Source organism: Eptesicus fuscus, chromosome 20 (assembly GCF_027574615.1).
Source record: "Eptesicus fuscus isolate TK198812 chromosome 20, DD_ASM_mEF_20220401, whole genome shotgun sequence".
Classification (NCBI taxonomy): Eukaryota; Metazoa; Chordata; class Mammalia; order Chiroptera; family Vespertilionidae; genus Eptesicus; species Eptesicus fuscus.
In genome coordinates, this window is record NC_072492.1 from 14,328,033 (window position 1) to 14,348,388 (window position 20,356).

The following is a 20,356-nucleotide window of genomic DNA, read 5'->3' on the forward strand; positions in this document are numbered from 1 at the left end:
GTTCATTACATGGTGCACAATTTTATCATGAGATGAACTACCAATAAAAATTTTAGTTAACACTTTAGGAACACCTTTTTGTCCAGTACAATTAATTTTTCTAGCACATTCGCTTGTTTCAACTAGCCAAATAAATTTGCCTGAAAACTTGACTACTATTTTACTGTCAAATTTATTACTCTAACAACAATCTTATTTTACCCTGTAAATATTAGTGGAAAGGATTATTTGCCTTGTTGAGTAGGTCCTGAGCATTCCTGGTGGTAGGCTGGATTTAGATATCGTAAACCCACTTCCCCACACCATGGATACAAGACAACTCAAACAAGTCTTGTTGGAGTGAGAGGGCAGCTGCTGTCGGCCAAGTCTCTATCGGTCACCTGGGTCCTGATCTGAGCTGGGCATGGAAAGCACGAAGCAGCCATGGGGGCAGGAGACATCCCTCAGAAGGGGCTAGGGTTCAGGCCTCTGCAATGTTGGGGGGGTGAGGTTCTGTGCCCCACCTCGGTTGACCCCCAAGTTCTCTCCTGATGGCCCCACTGCGACTGTGCCTGTCTTAGGTTGTTCGTTCCCTGAGGAATCTTACCCGTCTCTGGCTAACCAGCCATCCTCCGGAGCCAAGCAGGGTGATGTGAGGTTCAGTTTTGTCTCCTTGGTAGCCTATGCCCCCGTGGCCTCCATGCCCAACACCTGCCTTGGGATTCCCTCGCCTGCTGGCGGGACCCCAGCACTGATCACATATCTTGGGGAACCCGGGTTTAAAAACTATATTCTTAGTTATAAAACAGGGAATGTCCTACCTATTTCTTTTTTTTTTTTAAAGTATATTTTTATTGATTTCAGAGAGGAAGGGAGAGGGAGAGAGAGATAGAAACATCAATGATGAGAGAGAATCATTGATCGGCTGCCTCCTGCACGCCCCCTACTGGGGATCGAGTTGCAACCCAGGCATGTGCCCATGACTGGAATCGAACCCAGGACTCTTCAGTCCGCAGGATGATGCTCTATCCACTGAGCCAAACCAGCTAGGGCTGTCCTATCTATTTCATAAGGCAACTGAGGGCTTCAAATGAGGTAAAATAGTGTATGTTTTAACCTTTGGAAAGCATCCCAGTACTGCTGTTTGTGGAATGGAGACATTGACTTTTTTACCTAAAGATGTGCTACCATTTAAAATCCACCTTGTGAACCAAAGGTTAGGCTAGATAAGTTATGTTTATTATACACAGTCTCCTTGAACTTTTGGCCTTGTTTTGTATGAGCTTGCAAGGATTTGTTTTCTAAGTATATTGACTTACCAGTATTTTGTAATCAGCTGTCTTTTTATACTACTACACTAATCTGCATTTTGTTTCTCCTAGTCAAGGTTTTTTCAGTTGCAAGGAAGAAAAACCCTTATTTATTAGTTTAAACAAAATCAAGTGAGAGAGTATGGATTATTGAGTAAATTAAGGCATTATTGCATGGATAGAGAGTATATATTAGAACCTAGTGGCTTGCAAAACAAATGGGTCTTATGAGAGACTAGAACTGGCAAATGGCAAACTATTGGGAACCAAGGGAACTACCATATTTCATAGCATCTGAAATAGCAGTGATTACAAAAGGCATATAATTACTTTTGTTCAGAAGGGAGAAAAATATCTAACAATCTATTTGTGGGAAAATGCATTAACAATAGTCCTACATGAAGTATGGATACATGAATTAATGACATTCACCTCTTGTTTCTTTGAAATTTCTTTTCATCTCTTCCTGGGCTTTTGGTAAGTTTTTTGTGCTTCACTTGAATTATTTGATGTGTAATATCAGCCTGTTTGCACCTATTTTCTAAAGAAGATGTGACTAAGCTTCTCACTGTTGGCTACACCAGACTAGCTATAGAATTCTAGGTAGAGCTTCTTTAAGCCTTACTTTATCTGTGAGAATTAAACGAGAGCACATATGTACGCAATAAGTGGCACTTCTCTTCTGTTAAGAGGAAGGATAGCAGTGGCCTAGGTAATATAAGAGGAAAGCTGAGGGAACAAGTGTTTTCTTGTGTGTGTGTTTCTTCTTAAAGTTGAAAAGACTTTTTTTTTTTTAACCACAGTGCCCTTTACTTATTAAAATATATATACACCAGAGGCCCGGTGCACAAAATTCGTGCATGGAGGGGGGTTGTCCCTCAGCCCAGCCTGTACCCTCTCCAATATGGGACTCCTCAAGGGATGTCCGACTGCCCGTTTAGGCCCGATCCCAGTGGGATCGGGCCTAAACGGGCAGTCGGACATCCCTCTCACAATCCAGGACTGCTGGCTCCCAACTGCTTGCCTGCCTGCCTTCCTGATTGCCCCTAACCACTTCTGCCTGCCAGCCTGATCACCCCCTAACCACTCTGCATGCCAGCCTGTTTGCCCCCAACTTCCCTCCTCTGCCGGCCTGGTCACCCCTAACTGCCCTAACTGGAGGGTTGATCACCTCCTAACTGGAGGGTTGATCACCTCCAACTGCCCTCCCTTGCAGGCTTGGTCCCTCTCAACTGCCCTCCCTTACAGGCCGGGTGCCTCCCAACTGCCCTCTCCTGCTGGCCATCTTGTGGTAGCCATCTTGTGTCCACATGGGGGCAGGATCTTTGACCACATGGGGGCAGCGATATTGTGTGTTGCAGTGATGATCAATCTGCATATTACTCTTTTATTAGATAGGATAGAGGCCTGGTACAGGGTTGGGGGCCAGCTGGTTTGCCCTGAAGGGCGTCCCGGATCAGGTGTGGGTTCCCTTGGGGTGTGGGGCGGCCTGAGCGAGGGGCCTGTGGTGGTTTGCAGGCTGGCCACGCCCCCTGGCAACCCAAGCAGAGGCCCTGGTATCTGGAATTTATTTTCCTTCTACAATTGAAACTTTGTAGCCTGGAGCGGAGCCAAGCCTGGGACTCCCTCCGCGGCTGGCAGCCATTTGTGTGGGGGTTATAATTGAAACTTTGTTGCCTTAAGCGGAGGCCTGGGCCAGGCCAGGGTGTGCTTTGCTTCCCCTGTTGCCGGCGGCAACCCTGGCCTGCTCTCTCAAGCTCCATTCTGCCGCCATTTGTTTGAATTTGTTTACCTTCTATAATTGAAACTTTGTAGCTTGAGTGGAGGCTTAGGCCTGGCCAGGACAGGCGGAAAGCTTGGCTTCCTCTGTTACCTAGGAAACCTTGCTCTCTGTGGCTGTAGCCATCTTGGTTTGGGTTAATTTGCATGCTCACTCTGATTGGATGGTGGGAGTGGCTTGTGGGCGTGGCTTGTGTGTGTCGGAGGTATGGTCAATTTGCATATTTGTCTATTATTAGATAGGATATATTGATTTCCGAGAGTAAGGGAGAGGGAGAGAGAGAGACAGAGAGAGAAACATAAATGATGAGAAAGAGTCACTGATCGGCTGCCTCCTGCAGGTCCCCTACTAGGTAGTGAAATAATTAAAACTTATGAAGAAAGGATACCTAAGGAGGTGAGGGGCAATGATGGCAAGTACAGGAAGAATTAGACAAGGGAAGAGTGAAAAGTCAGTTTGAAATAGGAATGAGAGGAAAAGTGAGCATCTGAGTATCTGTTAGGTACTGGAGATATAAAGATGATTAATGTGTTATGGTCTCTTTCTATAAGGATATTATGGTCTATATAAGGCAAAGGTAGACATATAGACTTAATGGTGAAACTGAGGGATGATAGTGATGTGTAGTTATAAAGGTGTGTTGGTAGCATAGAAGAGGAAGTTAGAGAATATGAATTTTTATTTTGTTTATTTTTATATATGTTTTTAAATATTTTTATTGATTTCAGAGAGGAAGGGAGAGGGAGAGAGAGATAGAAAAGAAACATCACTGATGAGAGAGAATCATTGATTGGCTGCTTCCTGCACACTCCCCACTAGGAATCCAGCCTGAAACCTGGGCATGTGCCCTTGATTGGAATCGAACCTGGGACTCTTCAGTTTCTTGTTTCTTGCTGCACATCTATCTACTGAGCCAAACCAGCTAGGGCTATTTTTATTTTTTAGTATTTATTGTTGAAGGTTAAATATGTCCCTTTTTTTCTCCCATTGACCCCTTATAGCCTACCCTCACCACAGGCCTCCATCACCCTATTGTCTGTGTCCATGGGTTATGCATATATGCATACAAGTTCTTTGGTTGATCGCTTCCCACACCCCCTCAATCCCCTACCTTCCCTCTGAGATTTGACCATCTATTCTATGCTTCTATGTGTCTGGATCTGTTTTGTTCATTAGATTCCACATATAAGTAAGATCATGGGATAATTATCTTTCTCTGACTGGCTTATTTCTCTTAGCATAATACTCTCCAGGTCCCTCCATGCTGTATCAAAAAGTAAGAGATCCTTCTTTTTTTACGGCTGTATAGTATTCCAGGACCTGCTGTATTTACTACATGTAAATGCTAGGCAACATCTATTTATATGCTAGGTATCTTGAAGTTTTGCACAAATGTACAAGATAACTTACATTCCGATTGGGTTTTTCAGATGAATCCTATTTAGTAAAATCTGTGGTCTTCTTAGAAGGTTAACGGGTTCCATTTTGGAAATTAACTTCTGTATATTCATTGTTTTATACAGGTTCTGTGGAAATTAGGACTTGATCTATAATAGATATCTTCTGTATAACCAAGTTATTTCAAATACGTATTTTAAACAGGACTGTTTTTCTCTAATTTTGCAGTTGATAAAAATGGTGATGTATGCATTTCTATTCTTCATGAGCCTGGTGAAGATAAATATGGATATGAAAAACCAGAGGAACGCTGGCTTCCCATTCACACCGTGGAAACCATTATGATTAGTGTTATTTCTATGCTGGCAGATCCTAATGGAGACTCACCTGCTAATGTTGATGCTGCGGTAAGGTGGTCGTATGCACATATCCCCTCCCCTTTAATTAAACTCAGAAATATAGTATCTTTGTGTGTGTGTGTGTGTGTGTGTGTGTGTCTATATCTATATCTGTTTATATTCATTTATTTTTCTTACAAAAATAAGTTTACAGCCACAACTCAGCTTCACCCCTAGATACTTGAACCTGGATCTTCAAAGAATAAGGACACCATCTTACATGTCATACCTAGGAAAATTTAATATCAAGTTTATATTATTATTCCTGAGTTTTTTTGTTTTCTTTTAAATATGTCTTTATTGATTTCAGAGAGAGGGAGGGAGAGGGAGAGAGAGATAGAAACATCAACTGATGAGAGAAAATCATTGGTAGGCTGCCTCTTGCACATGACTCGGGGATCGAGGCCACAACCTGAGTATATGCACTGACTGGGAATTGAACCATGACCTCCTGGTTCATAGGTTGATGCTCAACCACTAAGCCTCATCGGTTGGGCTTTTTTTTTCGTTTTTTTTTAAATATGTTTTTATTGATTTCAGATCTACAACAAAGGTGGCATTAATCATTCCTATATCCTTCACCTAGATTTACCAGTAGTGTACTTTACAGATATCCTAACTCTTCATACTTGAATACTTCAGCATATATCTCCTAAGAACAAGGGTATCTTTCCATATAAGCATAGTACAAGTCTATCATTGATACAGTACTATTATTGAACTAGAGGCCCGGTGCATGAAATTCATGCACGGGTGTGTGTGTGTCCCTCAGCCCAGCCTGCACCCTCTCCAATCTGGGACCCCTTGAGGGATGTACGACTTCCTGTTTAGGCCCAGGATCGGGCCTAAATGGGCAGTCGGACATCCCTCTCACAATCCAGGACTGCTGGCCTCCAACTGCTCATCTGCCTGCCTACCTGATTGCCCCTAACTGCTTCTGCCTGCCAGCCTGATCACCCCCTAACCACTCCCCTGCCAGCCTGATCAAAACCTAACTACTCCCCTGCCGGCCCGATTGCCCCTAACTAACCTCCCGTCAGCCCGGTCACCCCTAACTGCCCTCCCTTGCCAGCCTGGTCACCCCTAACTGCCCTCCCCTGCAGGCCTGGTCACCCCCAACTGCCCTCCCCTGCTGGCCCGGTCACCCCTAACTTCCCTGTCTTGCCAGCCTGGTCGCTCTTAACTGCCCTCCCCTGCTGGCCCAATTGCTCCTAACTGCCCTCCTCTGCCAGCCTGGTCACCCCTAACTGCCTTCCCCTGCTGGACTTGTTGCCCGTAACTGCCCTCCCCTCCAGGCTTGGTCTCCCCCAGCTGCCCTCCCCTGAAGGCCTGGGTCCTCCCCAACTGCCCTCCCCTGCAGGCCTGGTTGCCCCCAACTGCCCTCCTCTGTTGGCCTGGTCACCCCTAACTGCCCTCCCCTGCTGGCCTGATAACCCATAACTGCCCTCCCCTGCAGGCCATCTTGTGGTGGCCATATTGTGTCCACATGGGGGCAGCCATCTTGTGTGTTGGAGTGATGGTCAATTTGCATATTACCTCTTTATTATATAGGATATACATATACAGCTCATATTCAAATTTCTTCAATATTGTTCTTATAGCTTCCTTTTTTTGGTTATTATTGAAAATCCAGAATCTAGGATCCCACATTATCATTATTTTTAAAAATGTATATTTTTATTGATTTCATAGAGGAAAGGAGAGAGAGATAGAAACATCAGTGATGAGAATCATTGATCGGCTCCCTCCTGCACACCCCACACTGGGGATGGAGCCCACTCACAACCCATGCATGTATCCTGAAAGGAAATCGATCTGTGACCTCCTGATTCATAGGTCAGCGCTCAACCACTGAGCCATGCTGGCTGGGCCCACCTTATATTTTTACATTACATTTTATTTCATTAGTCTTCTTTAATAGTCTTAGTTCCTCAATCTTCTGTTCTTCTTTGAAAAGCCTTTTGTTCTCAATTCTTACTCTTAGAATTTTATTTGTTACTGTATATGAAAGCCAGAAGATTAAAATCATCTTTTTGGGCGGTTACTTCAATCATATATAAAAACTTAGGCCCTAGCCCTAACCGGTTTGGCTCAGTGGATAGAGCGTCGTCGGCCTGCGGACTGAAAGGTCTCAGGTTCGATTCCGGTCAAGGGCATGTACCTTGGTTGCGGGCACATCCCCAGTAGGAGGCGTGCAGGAGGCAGCTGATCGATGTTTCTCTCTCATCGATGTTTCTAACTTTCTATCTCTCTCCCTTCCTCTATGTAAAAAAAATCAATAACATAAAATCAATAAAAAATTAAAAAACATGTTCCAAAACAAAACAAAAAAAAACTTAGGCCCTAACTGGTTTAGCTCAATGGATAGAGTGTTGGCTGGTGTACTAAAGAGTCCTGGTTCGATTCTGCTCAAGGGCACACACCTTGGTTGCAGGCTCAATCCCTGGTCCTGGTTGTGGCACATACAGGAAGCAACCAATTAATGTGTCTCTCTCACATCAATGTTTCTCTCTCTCTGTATCTTCCCTTCCCTTCCACTCTGTCTAAAAATCAATGGAAAAATTTCCTCAGATGAGGATTAACAACAACAAAAACAAAACAAAACAACTTAGGTGAGATCTTCAATGTAGAAAAACTACATAGATAATTCCTTTTCATATCTATGGCTTTGAAGTTTCACATTTAGTACTCAAGTTGAAGTAAAGCCTGATAGAACATTATTCTATTTTTCTGTTTAGTCAAGTATTAGTTCAAACAATATAAGAGATAGTAAGGGAGAAGAGATGAAAGCTATTTTTTAAAAAAAAATTCTGCCCAGTCCGCGTGGCTTAGTGGTTGAGCGTCGACCTATGAACTGGGAGGTCACGGTTCGATTCCTGGTCAAGGCACATACCTGGTTGAGAGCTTGATCCCCAGTGTGGGGTATGCAGGAGGCAGCAGATCAATGATTCTCTCTCATCATCTATCTCTCCTTCTCCCTTACTCTGAAATCAATAAAAATATTTATTTTAAAAAATCCTATAGAATCATTTTGAGAAGTAATTCCTGTTCCATTCTCAGTTGTCAGCTCTTTTATAAGTTTGGAACTGACAAGTTGAGTTTTAATCTTCAAAAATGAGAAAATAAGAACAAATAAATATTTGACAGTGTGAATAGGCAAAATTTTCATTAGGGTAGAAATAGGCCTTTTTAGGAAGTTGAAATATGCAAACGTGACTTTGCAGTCTGTGCAAAATCTATCCCATTCTTTATTTTGAAACCCACTGCTGCTTTTTCTGATTTAACCAGTTGTCTCATATTTAAACCATAGCTATCTTGTAAACAGTTTTGTTTACCTTATTTGCTTTTTCTGCTTGCAGTGCATACCTTTTAATCATATTGTTATATATTTTTTTGTTTGTTTTTCTCACCTCTCTATCAGTGACAATACCTGTTTTAAGAAACTCAAATTTTTCTTGGAGATCTCTCTCCTGGATCCCTCCATTGTTTGGATCCAAATTAGATTGATTCAGCCTGCTGCTTGGTTGCTTTCCTTGTATTTTCATTCCTTCACTTGCTGCTCTTCTGTATTGGATCATCTGTTTCCTGGATCTCCCCTGCCCGATCCCACTTCCCTCCCCCCCTTTTTTGTTGACTTTTTTCTTTTGCTGTTCTTCATCCAAGAGTAATGTTTTAGAAAAGGTAGCTGGGAATTAAGTTCTTACATGTCTGAAAGTGTTTTTGTCCTGACCTTATAATTGATACTTTGTTTACAGAATTCTAGGGTAGAAAATCAAATTTCTACAGAATTTATCTTTAGTACTTATTTTGTTACTGAGGAGAAAGTTGATGCTAGGTTCATTCTTCTGTGTCTGCAGGTGACTTTTCTTTTTCTTTCTAGTTCCTACTACTTATTTACATGCTAGATTAATCAGCTCTGTTCTCACGTGAACCTATGCCAGTGCTGCTTCGTGTTCCTTTTTTCATGTGTCTGGCAGTGGTAGTGATATTGTTTTGTTCTTTTCCATCCATCGCCCCCCATGAAGGAGTGCTCAGTATCATCTCAATATGATGTACTCCACCTGTCTACATCAGGTGGAGGGTTTTATGTCTTTTACTTTCTGGTTGCTTCCGTCAGGGAGAGTTGGTAATCCTTCAGATAGCCTCAATATCTTATTTATAAGTTGTACATTTCTTTTCAGTATAACATAAAACTGTTAATGATCTTTCCCTTTTTAAGAGAATTTTGCTTATAAGTGGTGATTTGCATGGGGAGTTTCTACTCTTTTATCCCAGCAGAGTGCCTTGCAGAAGTATTTTTTTTACTCCTTTTCTACCTTATCAGCTTACATATTGTCAAAGCATTACATTCAAAAGTAAAATTAGTATTTGAAATTATACGAGGAATTGATAAAGTCAGTTGATCTCACTTCTGTACCTACAGAAAGAATGGAGGGAAGACAGAAACGGAGAATTCAAAAGAAAAGTTGCCCGCTGTGTAAGAAAAAGCCAAGAGACTGCTTTTGAGTGACATTTATTCAATAGCTGTAATTTCACTTATTTCAGGGTAAGGTCATTTAAAAAATCATACAATTACTTTGCCTTTTTATAAATGTTGTATATGTTTTGGGAAATTATGTGACTTAGTTATTTGAATTGCATTTTTCATTGGCTTCACTTTCTATGGGTTAGTATCCAGTAGTTTGCTGTTTCTCAACAGAAACAGTATATAACTTTCTTGCTTTTCCTTTTAGTAGGCCCAGCTGTTTTTAAGTAGATATACCAAACTAGTTAGCAGTTTATTTCTTTTCAGAAACTAGAGATGGTAAAATTTCCAATGATAAAGTGCTTATTTCAAGTTTCTTCCATTTTACCATTGTTTTTTTTTCATAATTTTATCAGTTTGTATTCCCAAACAATATCGAATGTCTTGAATTGTATATATGGAATTATAATGTATGCATTTTTTGTGACTTATTATTCAATATTATATTCTTGAAATTGGTCTGTATTATGTGCAGCTACATTTAATCTGTTTTCACTGTTATGTAGTGGTTTATTAGATAAATTACCTCTCTACTCTTTATTCTTATTGCAGTTATTTTCCAAATTATGGTAGGGTTTTTTTGCTTGTTTATTTTGCTTTGTTTTTGCTATTATAGAGGATGTGGCTATTCTTGTTTCTTGCTGCACATGTACTATGAGTTTCTTTAGTGTGTATGCCTATGGGTGGAATTGTTAAGGGTAAATACTCTGATTTCTGAAGACTCAGATCTACTTTTTGATTTCTTTATAATAATCTGAAATGCTGAAAATTAACTTGACTTATTGCTGTTACCACCAAATATATTAATAAGCTTATAGTCTTAAAATTACTTGTTTTTCATCTTGTTTATAGCCTTTTTATTTTTGCTAATAATTTTGTTCTTATTTCAGTATCATTACATGTAATACCGCCATCACATCTAGTCAGTGGTCCATGTCTTTTCCCTTATTTAACTCTTGCTTTACACCACCTTAGATCAAGTTCTTGTTACTAGACACTGCCTTAGTCTGCTAGTTTTGAACATCCTTCATGCCAGCCTCTACTTGATCCTGGATATTTGTTCTGGATACAGCTGCACATTGATCTTCACAAAGCTCAACTCATTGCATCGGTTGCTTTATGAGTATGACAAAATCTTAGGAACAACAAACACACTCAGGGCTTTTACCCATATCATTTTCAAGTTAGAAAAGGGCTTGACGACAACAAAGAATTGATGAGAAATGAAATAACATATTAAAGCCTAAGCTTATGTGTGATTTTTAAAAAAATATATTTTATTGATTTTTTACAGAGAGGAAGAGAGAGGGATAGAGAGTTAGAAACATCGATGAGAGAGAAACATCGATCAGCTGCCTCTTGCACACCCCCTACTGGGGATGTGCCCTTGACCGGAATCGAACCTGGGACCCTTGAGTCCACAGGCCGACGCTCTATCCACTGAGCCAAACCGGTTTCGGCTTATGTGTGATTTTACCTTATATAAACAGTACTTTAAAAATTTAGGAAATAACAAATAATTTTATTACATTTATCTTCATAGTATATTGTAAGTTAGATAAGTACTAATGAAATGTCAGAAACAAATTTTGTAAGGGGTTATATATTATCTCCTTTGCTAGTGGGACGAGTTAATTTATGCTTATAACATTCATGTTTTTAAGATATATTTATCAAACTCTGACTGATCTGGCTTAGTTGGTTGGGCATCATCCCACGCACCAGGAGATTGCATGTTCGATTCTTGTCAAGGGCACATGCCCAGGTTGCAGGATTGATTTCTTGTAGGGGGCGTGCAGAAGGCAGCCAATCGATGTTGCTCTTACATGATGTTTCTCTCCCTCTCTCTAAAAATTAATAAATTATTTTAAAAAAGAGAGATGTACTTCTCAAGATTAAAGTACACTTATCAAAAAGATAGAGTAAAAAAAAAGTTAAGTCAAAATACCTCATTACGTAGAATAAGTTAATTGAAAAACAGTATACTGTTACTCATGAAACTAAACTAACTACTCTTAAAGAGTATGGAAGCAATAATTGGAAATCTTCACTAACATAGGTCAGCACTGTTCATACATTAATACCAAAACAACCTTTAAAGTTGCAGGTACTCCAGATATATTCAGTATGCATTGTAACGGCTTTGCACTATTGTGGCAGCTTGGAGTCCTTAATAGAATTTTAAGTGAAATTAATGCACTCTTTTTTTTTTTCCAGTGATTAATTTTAGTTGCTATTTCTTAGTTATGCTACTGTTAAGCTTGTTTTTTTCTGTACTTTTAATTTAACATTGTCTTTTGATATTTTGCTAGCTCAATAATATATATCCGCTTCCTTTTTTAATAGTTGCATATTATTATTATTTTTTTAAATATTTTTTTATTGATTTCAGAGAGGAAGGGAGAGATTGAAACATCAATGATGAGAATCATTGATCGGCTGCTTCCTGCATGCCCCCTACTGGGGATCAAGCCCGCAACTTGGGCATGTGCCCTGACCAGGAATCGAACCCGGGACCCTTCAGTCCACAGGCTGATGTTCTATCCACTGAGCCAAACCGACTAGGGCAAAAGTTGCATATTATTAAGAATCAAGATTTATATCTGAAATGAGAGGTAACACCAAGAATAGGAGACACACTGAGCTCATTTCAGTTCTTGTTAATGAATATTTGTTAAATGCCTACTATTTGCAAAGGCATGATAGGGTTACATAGATACATTATCTACATTATCCTGGCCAATTAAAAAGCTGTTAATTTAGCCAGTTAGACCAGACATAAAAATGTAAGGTTAAATCACATTAAGAACTCTAGTGGGAGTAGAAGCAGAGAATAGTTTTGGTAAGTCAACACATGCCTAAGTACTGAATGGTTAGGATGGTTAGGACAGAGATTAGACATAGAATTGCTTGTGAGATGAGGAGTAGAGGTGAAAATTCATTTGAGGTAGGGAGCAGGACTTATTAGGGCCAAGGACAGCATCTTGTATAATTTCCACACTGTGGGACAGAAGGAAGAAACAGAGACAGAAACATGTGGGCTTGGTTGGCCACAAAGAGGAGAGTGAAGCATTACTGAATTCAGACAGGGAGTGGATGTGGATGGTCACCAATGCTAGGACATAAGACAAAGAACCATCATATATAATAAAAGCCTAATATGCTAAGTGTCTGGTCGTCTGTTCAACCAATCAAAGCATAATATGCTAATGATATGCTAAGGCCGCTCAATTGCTCGCTCTGACATGCCACTGACCACCAGGGGCAGACACTGACCGGTTGGTTAGCTTGCTGCTGGTGTCTGGCTGATCGGGACTGAGCGAGAAGGGCCGGACATCCCTTGGAGTCCTCCTGCGGTCCCTCCCCGGCTGGCCAACTTCCTGCATCCCTCCCCGGCTCAGATTGTGCACCGGTGGGGACCCTCAGCCTGGTCTGCACCCTCTCGCAATCCAGGCTGAGGGACCCCCCACCCCACACCTGGGTGCACGAATTTCATGCACTGGGCCTCTAGTAAGATATAAGAATCAGTTTTGGGGGGAAAACAGTGAATTGGTGATATGCAGGGGGGGGTGAAGGGGAAGAGTTGAGTTGTTTTCTACTAGTATACTTAGTGCCAGTTCAGTATGAATTGGAACTTTTGGAAGTATCTGTGTGAAAGTAATGGGGAAACTTCTTGATACTAAGCTATTTAATTCATGGACTGCTTTCACTTAAGAATGATTGAACACTTACCCCTGAGTGAGTAGTTACTTTTATTGTATGTGATATCAAAAAGTGTTTTTTATTTGGAAGCATACTTGTCTGCTCTGTATTTTTAGGGCCTTTTAATAAAATGTGTGACTTTAACAAGTGGATAATATGGTGCTTGGGCCAAATGCCCTAACATTGAGCCACCGGCCATGGCCGGAACTACATTTAAAATTTTATTTACTATTATTTAAATTTAAAGTGAAGTGGCCACATGTGGCTCCCATATTGGACAAGCACAAAGGTGACCTTAAAATGAAATTAATTTGTTTTTAAAGAAATAGCATATGAGTAAAAATTTATAATAGATTCTTTTATAATTTATAAATTTATTTTATAATGCTGTTTGTTTTGTTGTAGGTCTCCAATCGAGAAACATGGCACTGTTTTTCCTGCACTCTACCCACCTATTGCTGGACTTCTCTTGTAACAAGTTGGCAAACACTGGCTGGAACTGGGCTGCAATAAAACATGCCAGTATCAATGCTGACAAGAGCCTAACAAGTGCCAACTTACAGATGATTACGTATTTTGAATTCTAATGAACTGTTTTAACCTTCAGGAAGAATTGTAAAGACCTGTACATAGCACAACATGATCCGGATAATATATATACTGTTCATGTACATCCACAAATACACCTTGTACCAAATAATGCTTTCTCGTAGTAGAATAAGAATCGTGTAAATTCTAAAAGATTTTAGCAGGTTTTCTTCCCCTACTCATTGTTTCTTATGTTTTAAAAGACTCTTTAAAGCATGTCAGATGAAAAGCAATTAGGATGAAAAGTTTCCATTTAATTTCCTTTAAACCATTGAGGCTTCATTAAACTCTTTCCATTTACTAAAGTTTGTATCTTCTTTGTTTTGACACACTCCCCTTTGTGTTTATCTCTTCTATCTGCCAGACAGTTTCAAATCATTTAGTTCCAATACTGAAATACGAAATAAGCAGTTACTTGATTTTAATGATGACTTCGGAGGAGTGGTCATCACTAGGTGCTTTGTCCTTTTTGTATTCTAGTTGTACCCGTCACTTGGATTGGATGTAGCAATAACATTTTTTGGCTGTTGAGAGCTCTTGAACTGTCATTATTCCTAAGAACTAAAAAGAGTTGGTTCTGAATTCAATTTAGTGAAATTTACCCCAATTATACAAAATTCTGATTTAGTTTTACTTTTGCCCTGCAGTTACCTACTGTTAAGGTTGGATGAGTCAAGCATGCACAGCTATAGGCTTTCTACTTAACTTCTGGGTTTGCTATTAAAAATGCTATTTACCCTCATAACCTCAGCCCTTCATATTTCTTTGCCTCTATTCTTCTATACTCAGATTTTTCTCACTTATTGTACAAAGAAATTGCGATGTATATTTTCATGTAATTTGATTTTGGAATTCTGTCACCTTATGTAGTGAGTTCTTCCAAAATATAATTTTTTTCCAATAATTGTCAAGTCGTTGGCTTTTATTGTATTGAATGAAGGTTATAATACTGAATGCCAGAGAAGTGCAGTTTAGAAAAATCTCAGGTTGATTCTTTATGCAAACAAACTTTTAATACTTGAAAATCACATGACCATGACAGTATATTTATTTGTCTCTATCTAGATTCTTATGTGAATCTCAAAGCATTACGGAGGTGTAAGTGCTTTCTGTTTTGACATACAGATTCTGTCACTGACATAGTGCACTTGGATTTTATTGTTTGAGTATAAATATATTTCGTGAGTTTTCTGAAACAATTTCAGGAAATGGTAAAATGAGCATGTACAGTGTTAAAGGGAGGTCCAGATTCCTCTCTGTTTGGTGTGAGGTTGGGACTGGGAAGTAGTTTTTGGCAGATAAGGGATAGAACTTGAGACAGTACCATATGGGACATGGTGTTTGTGAGAATTGGTGCATCTCTGCTCTGTGGAGTTTGGAGAACTATTTTGGCAGAAGAATGAAAGGATTCCTGCAAGTAGCCTAGTCCTTTACAAACTTTGCATGTCCTTTTTTAAGCAGAAGTAAAATGGTTAAGGACGTAGTCACCAGAGAGTGATTTTTCTAAATCCCAGGCTGTTTTCCACTCTGAAGCATTATAAAAACCCATAAATGTGTAATGACTGAATGTGAAATTTTTTATTTTATTCATTGTGGCCCAAATTTCTTTAAGAACTTTCTGGCTTTTTTTTAAGACTTAAGAATTGTTGCCCCAAAGTGCCAGTACTGCACACCCACCTGGGACTTTGAACGCAATCCCTTTACTCTTAAATCAGAAATTGTTCACATGGTGGTGGTTGTGACAAAATGAAGTCTGAATTTTGCTATCCTTTTCCTAAAATTCTGCCTAGCAATCTGTTGAGTTTAAAACCTAGTGATTTGGGAGTGGCAAATGACCTAGTAACTCAGGGACAACTATTCTTGAACTTTTAAGTGCCACTTTAATTCAGTTACTTTGGTATAATCATATGTGTTTAGATCTAGAAGGGAGAGCCAGACATGAGTGCACCTTTCCACCTGGTGCCCTGGCCATGCTATACATGGAAACACAGGCTTACATAGATGCTTTGACTTTTCCTCTGTCAGAGGTGTCATCTGTGCCTTTCCAAGAGTTCATCTGACAGTGTGAATTTAAATGCCTCCATATTTGTTAAATCACACTTGGGTGACACTGATCCAGGTGGCTGTTGTCCCACCAGTGCCTTGCCGTTAGTGTGAGGTGAGTCCTCTCTGCTTTAGGAAAAGGATTTTTCTCCCTAACCTTGTGCCAACTATTGACATCTCCATAGTCATGGATTGTAGAACTGTTGGCTGCTTCCTAAATTTAATCTAAGTTCTTGTAAAGGCATATAGATTTCAGTCTGTTCATAACAGGATAGATGATGTCAGTGGCTTTTTGGCCTCTTTGTAAAGTTTAAAATCCATATGAAGTTGGTTTTACCTTGTTATTTATAAGGTAATATATTTGTGAGGTTATTCCACTGGTTGTGTGATCACTTGGGTGTCATAGTATTTTTTAATGGCCTTCATTCTTAGTTGTGAAATTTTATCTTATGCTCACTCACCCTTTACAAATCTATTTGGGGGTTGTGGTGCCTGTGTATCTTTGCCCGTCTGGTCTCCAGTTGGTGGAATTTCCTTTTGTACTGCCACTTCTCAGCATCTTTGAAATTTGACATAATGTTGCTTCATTCCAGTTTTAGTTCTGTAATTTGTTGATTGTATTTAACTATGTGAGTTCTGTTGTGATGTTTACTGTATTGTAAAGCACCTCAATCATGTGATGGGGGCTCTATAAATCAATAAATGATGACTTAGAGGCTGTATCATGAGCTATTTTGGTTTTAGGATGCAGGTCTCAAAAGCAAGTTGTGGGATTCTTTTTATGTAAACAGCCCATGATACCAAAAGGTCCACAAGGGGAGCCTTGATAAAGAATTTTTAAAACTTCATTTAAAGAAGGAACCAGAGGGTGGGAAGTTAACTTCCAACCTGATATAATGGTCTTAAATTTTCTAGTAAAGGACCACCCACCCTTCTTTAATCAGAGTTTTCTGTGATGCTAATTTAGAATCTAAATAAAATGAGCACATGTTAGAGCATTATTGGAAATTTTGTCTTTGGTCTGAACTGGCTCTACCATAAAGATAAGCAAAAGATGAAGGACCCAGACACAAAATGTGAACTGGAAGAGACCACAGGCACCATCTCAATCTCCCTCTTCCCTCTTTTAAACAGATGGACACACTTGGCCCAAATCTCTGCACAGGACCACTTAGTAAGTTAGTGGCAAAAGAGGCAATACAGTTTTGTTTTGTTTAAATAGGATGTCAATATTCAGCTTCTTACCCTACATCTTTACATACAGTTCAGTGTTAGGTGTTGAAAGCTTGTTTGTTGATACAAGTTGCTAGTGGCTATTAAGATCTCTTCCTTACAAACAGAAAAGAACATGGAGCTGAGCTTGCTTCTTACAAAACAAGAAAATCCTTGAGAGCTGTTGGGGAAGATTGGGAGTCATTTTCCAAGTTTAATTTCTCTGGTAAATATATTTGAAATAAAATTATTACAGGAGGGCGTGAATAATGTTGCTGAACACTTACCAGTTTTATGCATAACCATCTACTCAAGGTTCATAGCAAAAATGTTTTTATTTGCTGCTTCCAATGCAAATGAGGTTTTGGGTGTGCCTACTGTGTGCCAGGCACTAACTGGGCTTTTAGAAAAACCAGTTGATTTTCTCCCAACCTCTCAGAGGGTTGTAACCATGTTATTAAACTAAGTTTTTTATTTTCTGGGGGATTGCAAACCTCAACAGGATTCAGTCTGCAGAGCAAGTTATTTCTAGAAAGTATTTTTGGTCACTCAGTTTCAGATATAATCTGCTAGGGTAGGATTAGGCTTTTTGACTTGTTGAGTCAGCGCATCACACTGAGCTGTAGTGAAATGATTAAAGAGTTTTGAATCCTATTCACATAGGTGGAATGAATTGAAGAAGGAAGAGGTTCACAAAAGGCAGCCATATCTCAGACATAGGGTCTGCACAGAAAACCACAGGAGACTTGATTTTTTCTCCTGCCAGCAGTATTTATTAGGAATAAGTAACACTTGTGACATCTCATTTATTCCTAAAGAGCACCAGTTCCTATTTATTGAGGTTCTACTTTGTGACAGGCTTGTGCTAGGTAGGCTTCATAAAGGATCTAGCCAAATTCTTACATGGATCCTTCAAAGTAATAGTTTCTTATAAGGAAATAGGTTCAGATAAACTTGTCAAGATTGCAGAGCAAGCAAATTTCACGGCCAGGTTTCAGTTCCACAAACCTTCCTTACATACTAGGTGCCGTTATCCCTTACTTCAGGAACATCCTTTCCAAGGTCACATGGAGAGTGGATGTGTTGAGGCTGGTACTTGAACTCAATTCATTGGACTACCACCACTTTGGGTCTAGCAACGCCCTTCCTCCTACCATGTTATGGCACTGCGTCCCCAGAAAGTCTGTTCCCTTGTTCACTGAAGGCAGTCAGCATTTATCCCTTCTGTATTTCATGTTCCTTGCCCGAGACAACTCCACATAAAGTTTCTATTAACCTGGTGCTAAACCATTCGTAGACGACCAGCTTCTGGGTTGGGGTTTTGTACGTAGCAGAGCAGCTCCCTCACTGCAATCTATTCAAAGTCAGCCCTCAACAGAAGGGTTTGTAAAAAAGAAAAGTTTATATTAATATGATAGAAAAACCTGAATTAGGTCTAAGATGAATGATGTTTTCTAGTGCTCAACATTCTCAAGATGACTATATTTCAGGTCAGATCTATTGTAGCTCCATCCAAGCCTGTTGGGTGTTGTAGTCGCTGAGTACTACAGATGTTTTCATTTACGGGCATTAAGAAGTCTTCTAGAGCTCAGAGGATTCATGCCAGGTAGAGCCCACTCAGAAGACAAGGGCCCAGAGACAGGACTGTGTTAAAGGTGTTCCTAAAAGGACTGCTTTTACCTCTGTTAGAGGGCTTCCTGAAGGTGGATTTTGATGAGGTAGTCAAGCCCTTGAGTTGATTAAATCTCTTAAGGTGAGTTCTCTTTTGACTTTGGACATCTAGTCCCAAGTAAATTGAAAGGGGGAGGATTTGAAATTAGGAAGAAACACATGCTCCCCTAAGGGAAAGGGTTGTCATCAAATTCTCTAAGGGTCATGACCCTTCAAATCATTAAGAACCATGGATTCTAGTCCAACTCCTTCTTGAAGTAGATGGAGAATCTGGGATGGCAGTGTAAAGCTTGCAGGGACTTGCCCAACCAGGAAATCAGTTGCAGAGCCAAACTTGAACCCAGTTCTCCAGACTCCTGGTATAGGTCACAGTGGTTACAACTCATCAAACATTCTGAACAGCTGCTGTCAGACCAGACATCAGTCATGTCACCACTTTTATGTCATTTTTATGTTGTGACCCAGACAATACTTGTAGGGTACTGTTAAAACATGAGGCTGCTTGTGGCCAGAGGAGACTGACTGGCTTGCCTGGTCACCCTGATGGCCCCAAGGGCTCACCATCTGGCACACTTATAACCCATTCTTGACAGTCAGGGAAGCTTTGCGCTAGGACACCTCCATTGAACCTGGCAAGTATAGTATTCCCCTCGCCTTCTTAGTCTAAGTGCTGCTTGCTCAGTGCAGCTCCTCTAAGCACCTCCCTACCCATACCGCCACATCTTTAGTTTCCCCGCCACAACTGGACCATCATTTCCCTGGGCATCTTATCGTTCTTAACATATTTCAATACCCTCTCTCCTCCCATCTCCCAGGTGTCCCTCAGCCAGAAGTACTCTTCCTCAAATTTTAACCCATGACCCTGTTTCCCATGTTCTGAACTCCAAATTCCTCCTCCACTTCACTACCCACTAATGCTTAATCTTGGTAGCACCTAAAACTTCAAGTCCTCCCCCATTTTCTGTTCTGACACCCTCATCCTGTTCTCAAATCCTTCCTTCAACCCATCCTGACTCTTAAGCTTTAATAAAAGTAGTCTCAAAAAAAAAAAAAAAGTACATATAGGAGACACTGAAACCAGGACTTCCAACCTATGTCCTCTCCCAACGTTTCTTCATTCTCTTCTGGTTGGTACTCTTGCTACAAACTTCAAACATAATATTGATGTCCTCCAACGTTCTCCCCGATCTCCCTCCACTTCCATCTACGTCCTCATGTTTTAGTAGAATAACAGTGACTCCCTTTTGCATTCGCTTGCAGGGCATCCCTCCTCCCCAGGGACCTAGAACCGTCTTTTAGCCTTTCCCTCTCCTTTGGCTCTTTTCTCTCAGCCTTTCACATCCTTACAAAAAAGATCTAAAGACCCCACCCCACCCCCCACCCCCCACCCGACCCTCTCACGGCCAAGTGTTCCCAAAGAGAAGTCTACGCTGTCCATCCTTTCCAGTGCCCGCCCTAGGTTGTGCAATATGATAGAGCCAGGTCGGTGCCTGATCTGTCCCGGGCTTCGAAGGCACTAAGTGAAGAGAGACAAGCTTTCGGATTTTCCGGTGTCCGGCTACTCCCTCCACTTTCATTCACTGTTTTTTCACAGTCTACGCTCCTCCCTTTGCCTGGACTCCCATGATTCTCGCGAGACCTGCGGCCTCTGTTACGCACCGCCCCATTTGAGCGGCGCACTTCTCGCGAGGCTGCAGGCAGGGCCGGGCCGACATGGCGGAAGGTAGGGTTTTTGTGGAGCCGCGCGGGA

At 40.6% G+C, this 20,356-nt stretch overlaps 2 protein-coding genes and 1 non-coding gene across 9 annotated transcripts in view; all 3 read left to right on the plus strand.

Moving 5' to 3' along the window:
• The window catches only part of UBE2G1 (ubiquitin conjugating enzyme E2 G1), a 105,136-nt gene extending 88,691 nt beyond the window's left edge, over window positions 1-16,445 (plus strand). For 4 of the 7 annotated variants that reach the window (XM_054709026.1, XM_054709028.1, XM_054709029.1 and 1 more), the window contains 3 exons: window positions 4,672-4,874; window positions 9,289-9,411; window positions 13,498-16,445. In XM_054709026.1, coding sequence (XP_054565001.1) covers window positions 4,672-4,874; window positions 9,289-9,375 — 290 coding nt within the window. In that variant the 3' untranslated portion in view covers window positions 9,376-9,411; window positions 13,498-16,445. Of the gene's footprint in view, window positions 1-4,671; window positions 4,875-9,288; window positions 9,412-13,497 lie in introns of those variants that run through there. The other 3 variants (XM_054709027.1, XM_028133009.2, XM_054709033.1) reach the window with 2 other exon arrangements.
• On the plus strand, window positions 12,624-12,711 carry MIR9196 (microRNA mir-9196). The gene is given in 1 exon segment (NR_128907.2): window positions 12,624-12,711. It is a non-coding gene; the product is annotated as a microRNA mir-9196 (primary transcript).
• A 3,853-nt stretch (window positions 16,446-20,298) lies between the features above and the next one.
• The window catches only part of ANKFY1 (ankyrin repeat and FYVE domain containing 1), a 64,789-nt gene continuing 64,731 nt past the window's right edge, over window positions 20,299-20,356 (plus strand). Inside the window, exon 1 of the mRNA XM_028133072.2 lies at window positions 20,299-20,329. Coding sequence (XP_027988873.2) covers window positions 20,320-20,329 — 10 coding nt within the window. The 5' untranslated portion in view covers window positions 20,299-20,319. The remainder of the gene's footprint in view (window positions 20,330-20,356) is intronic.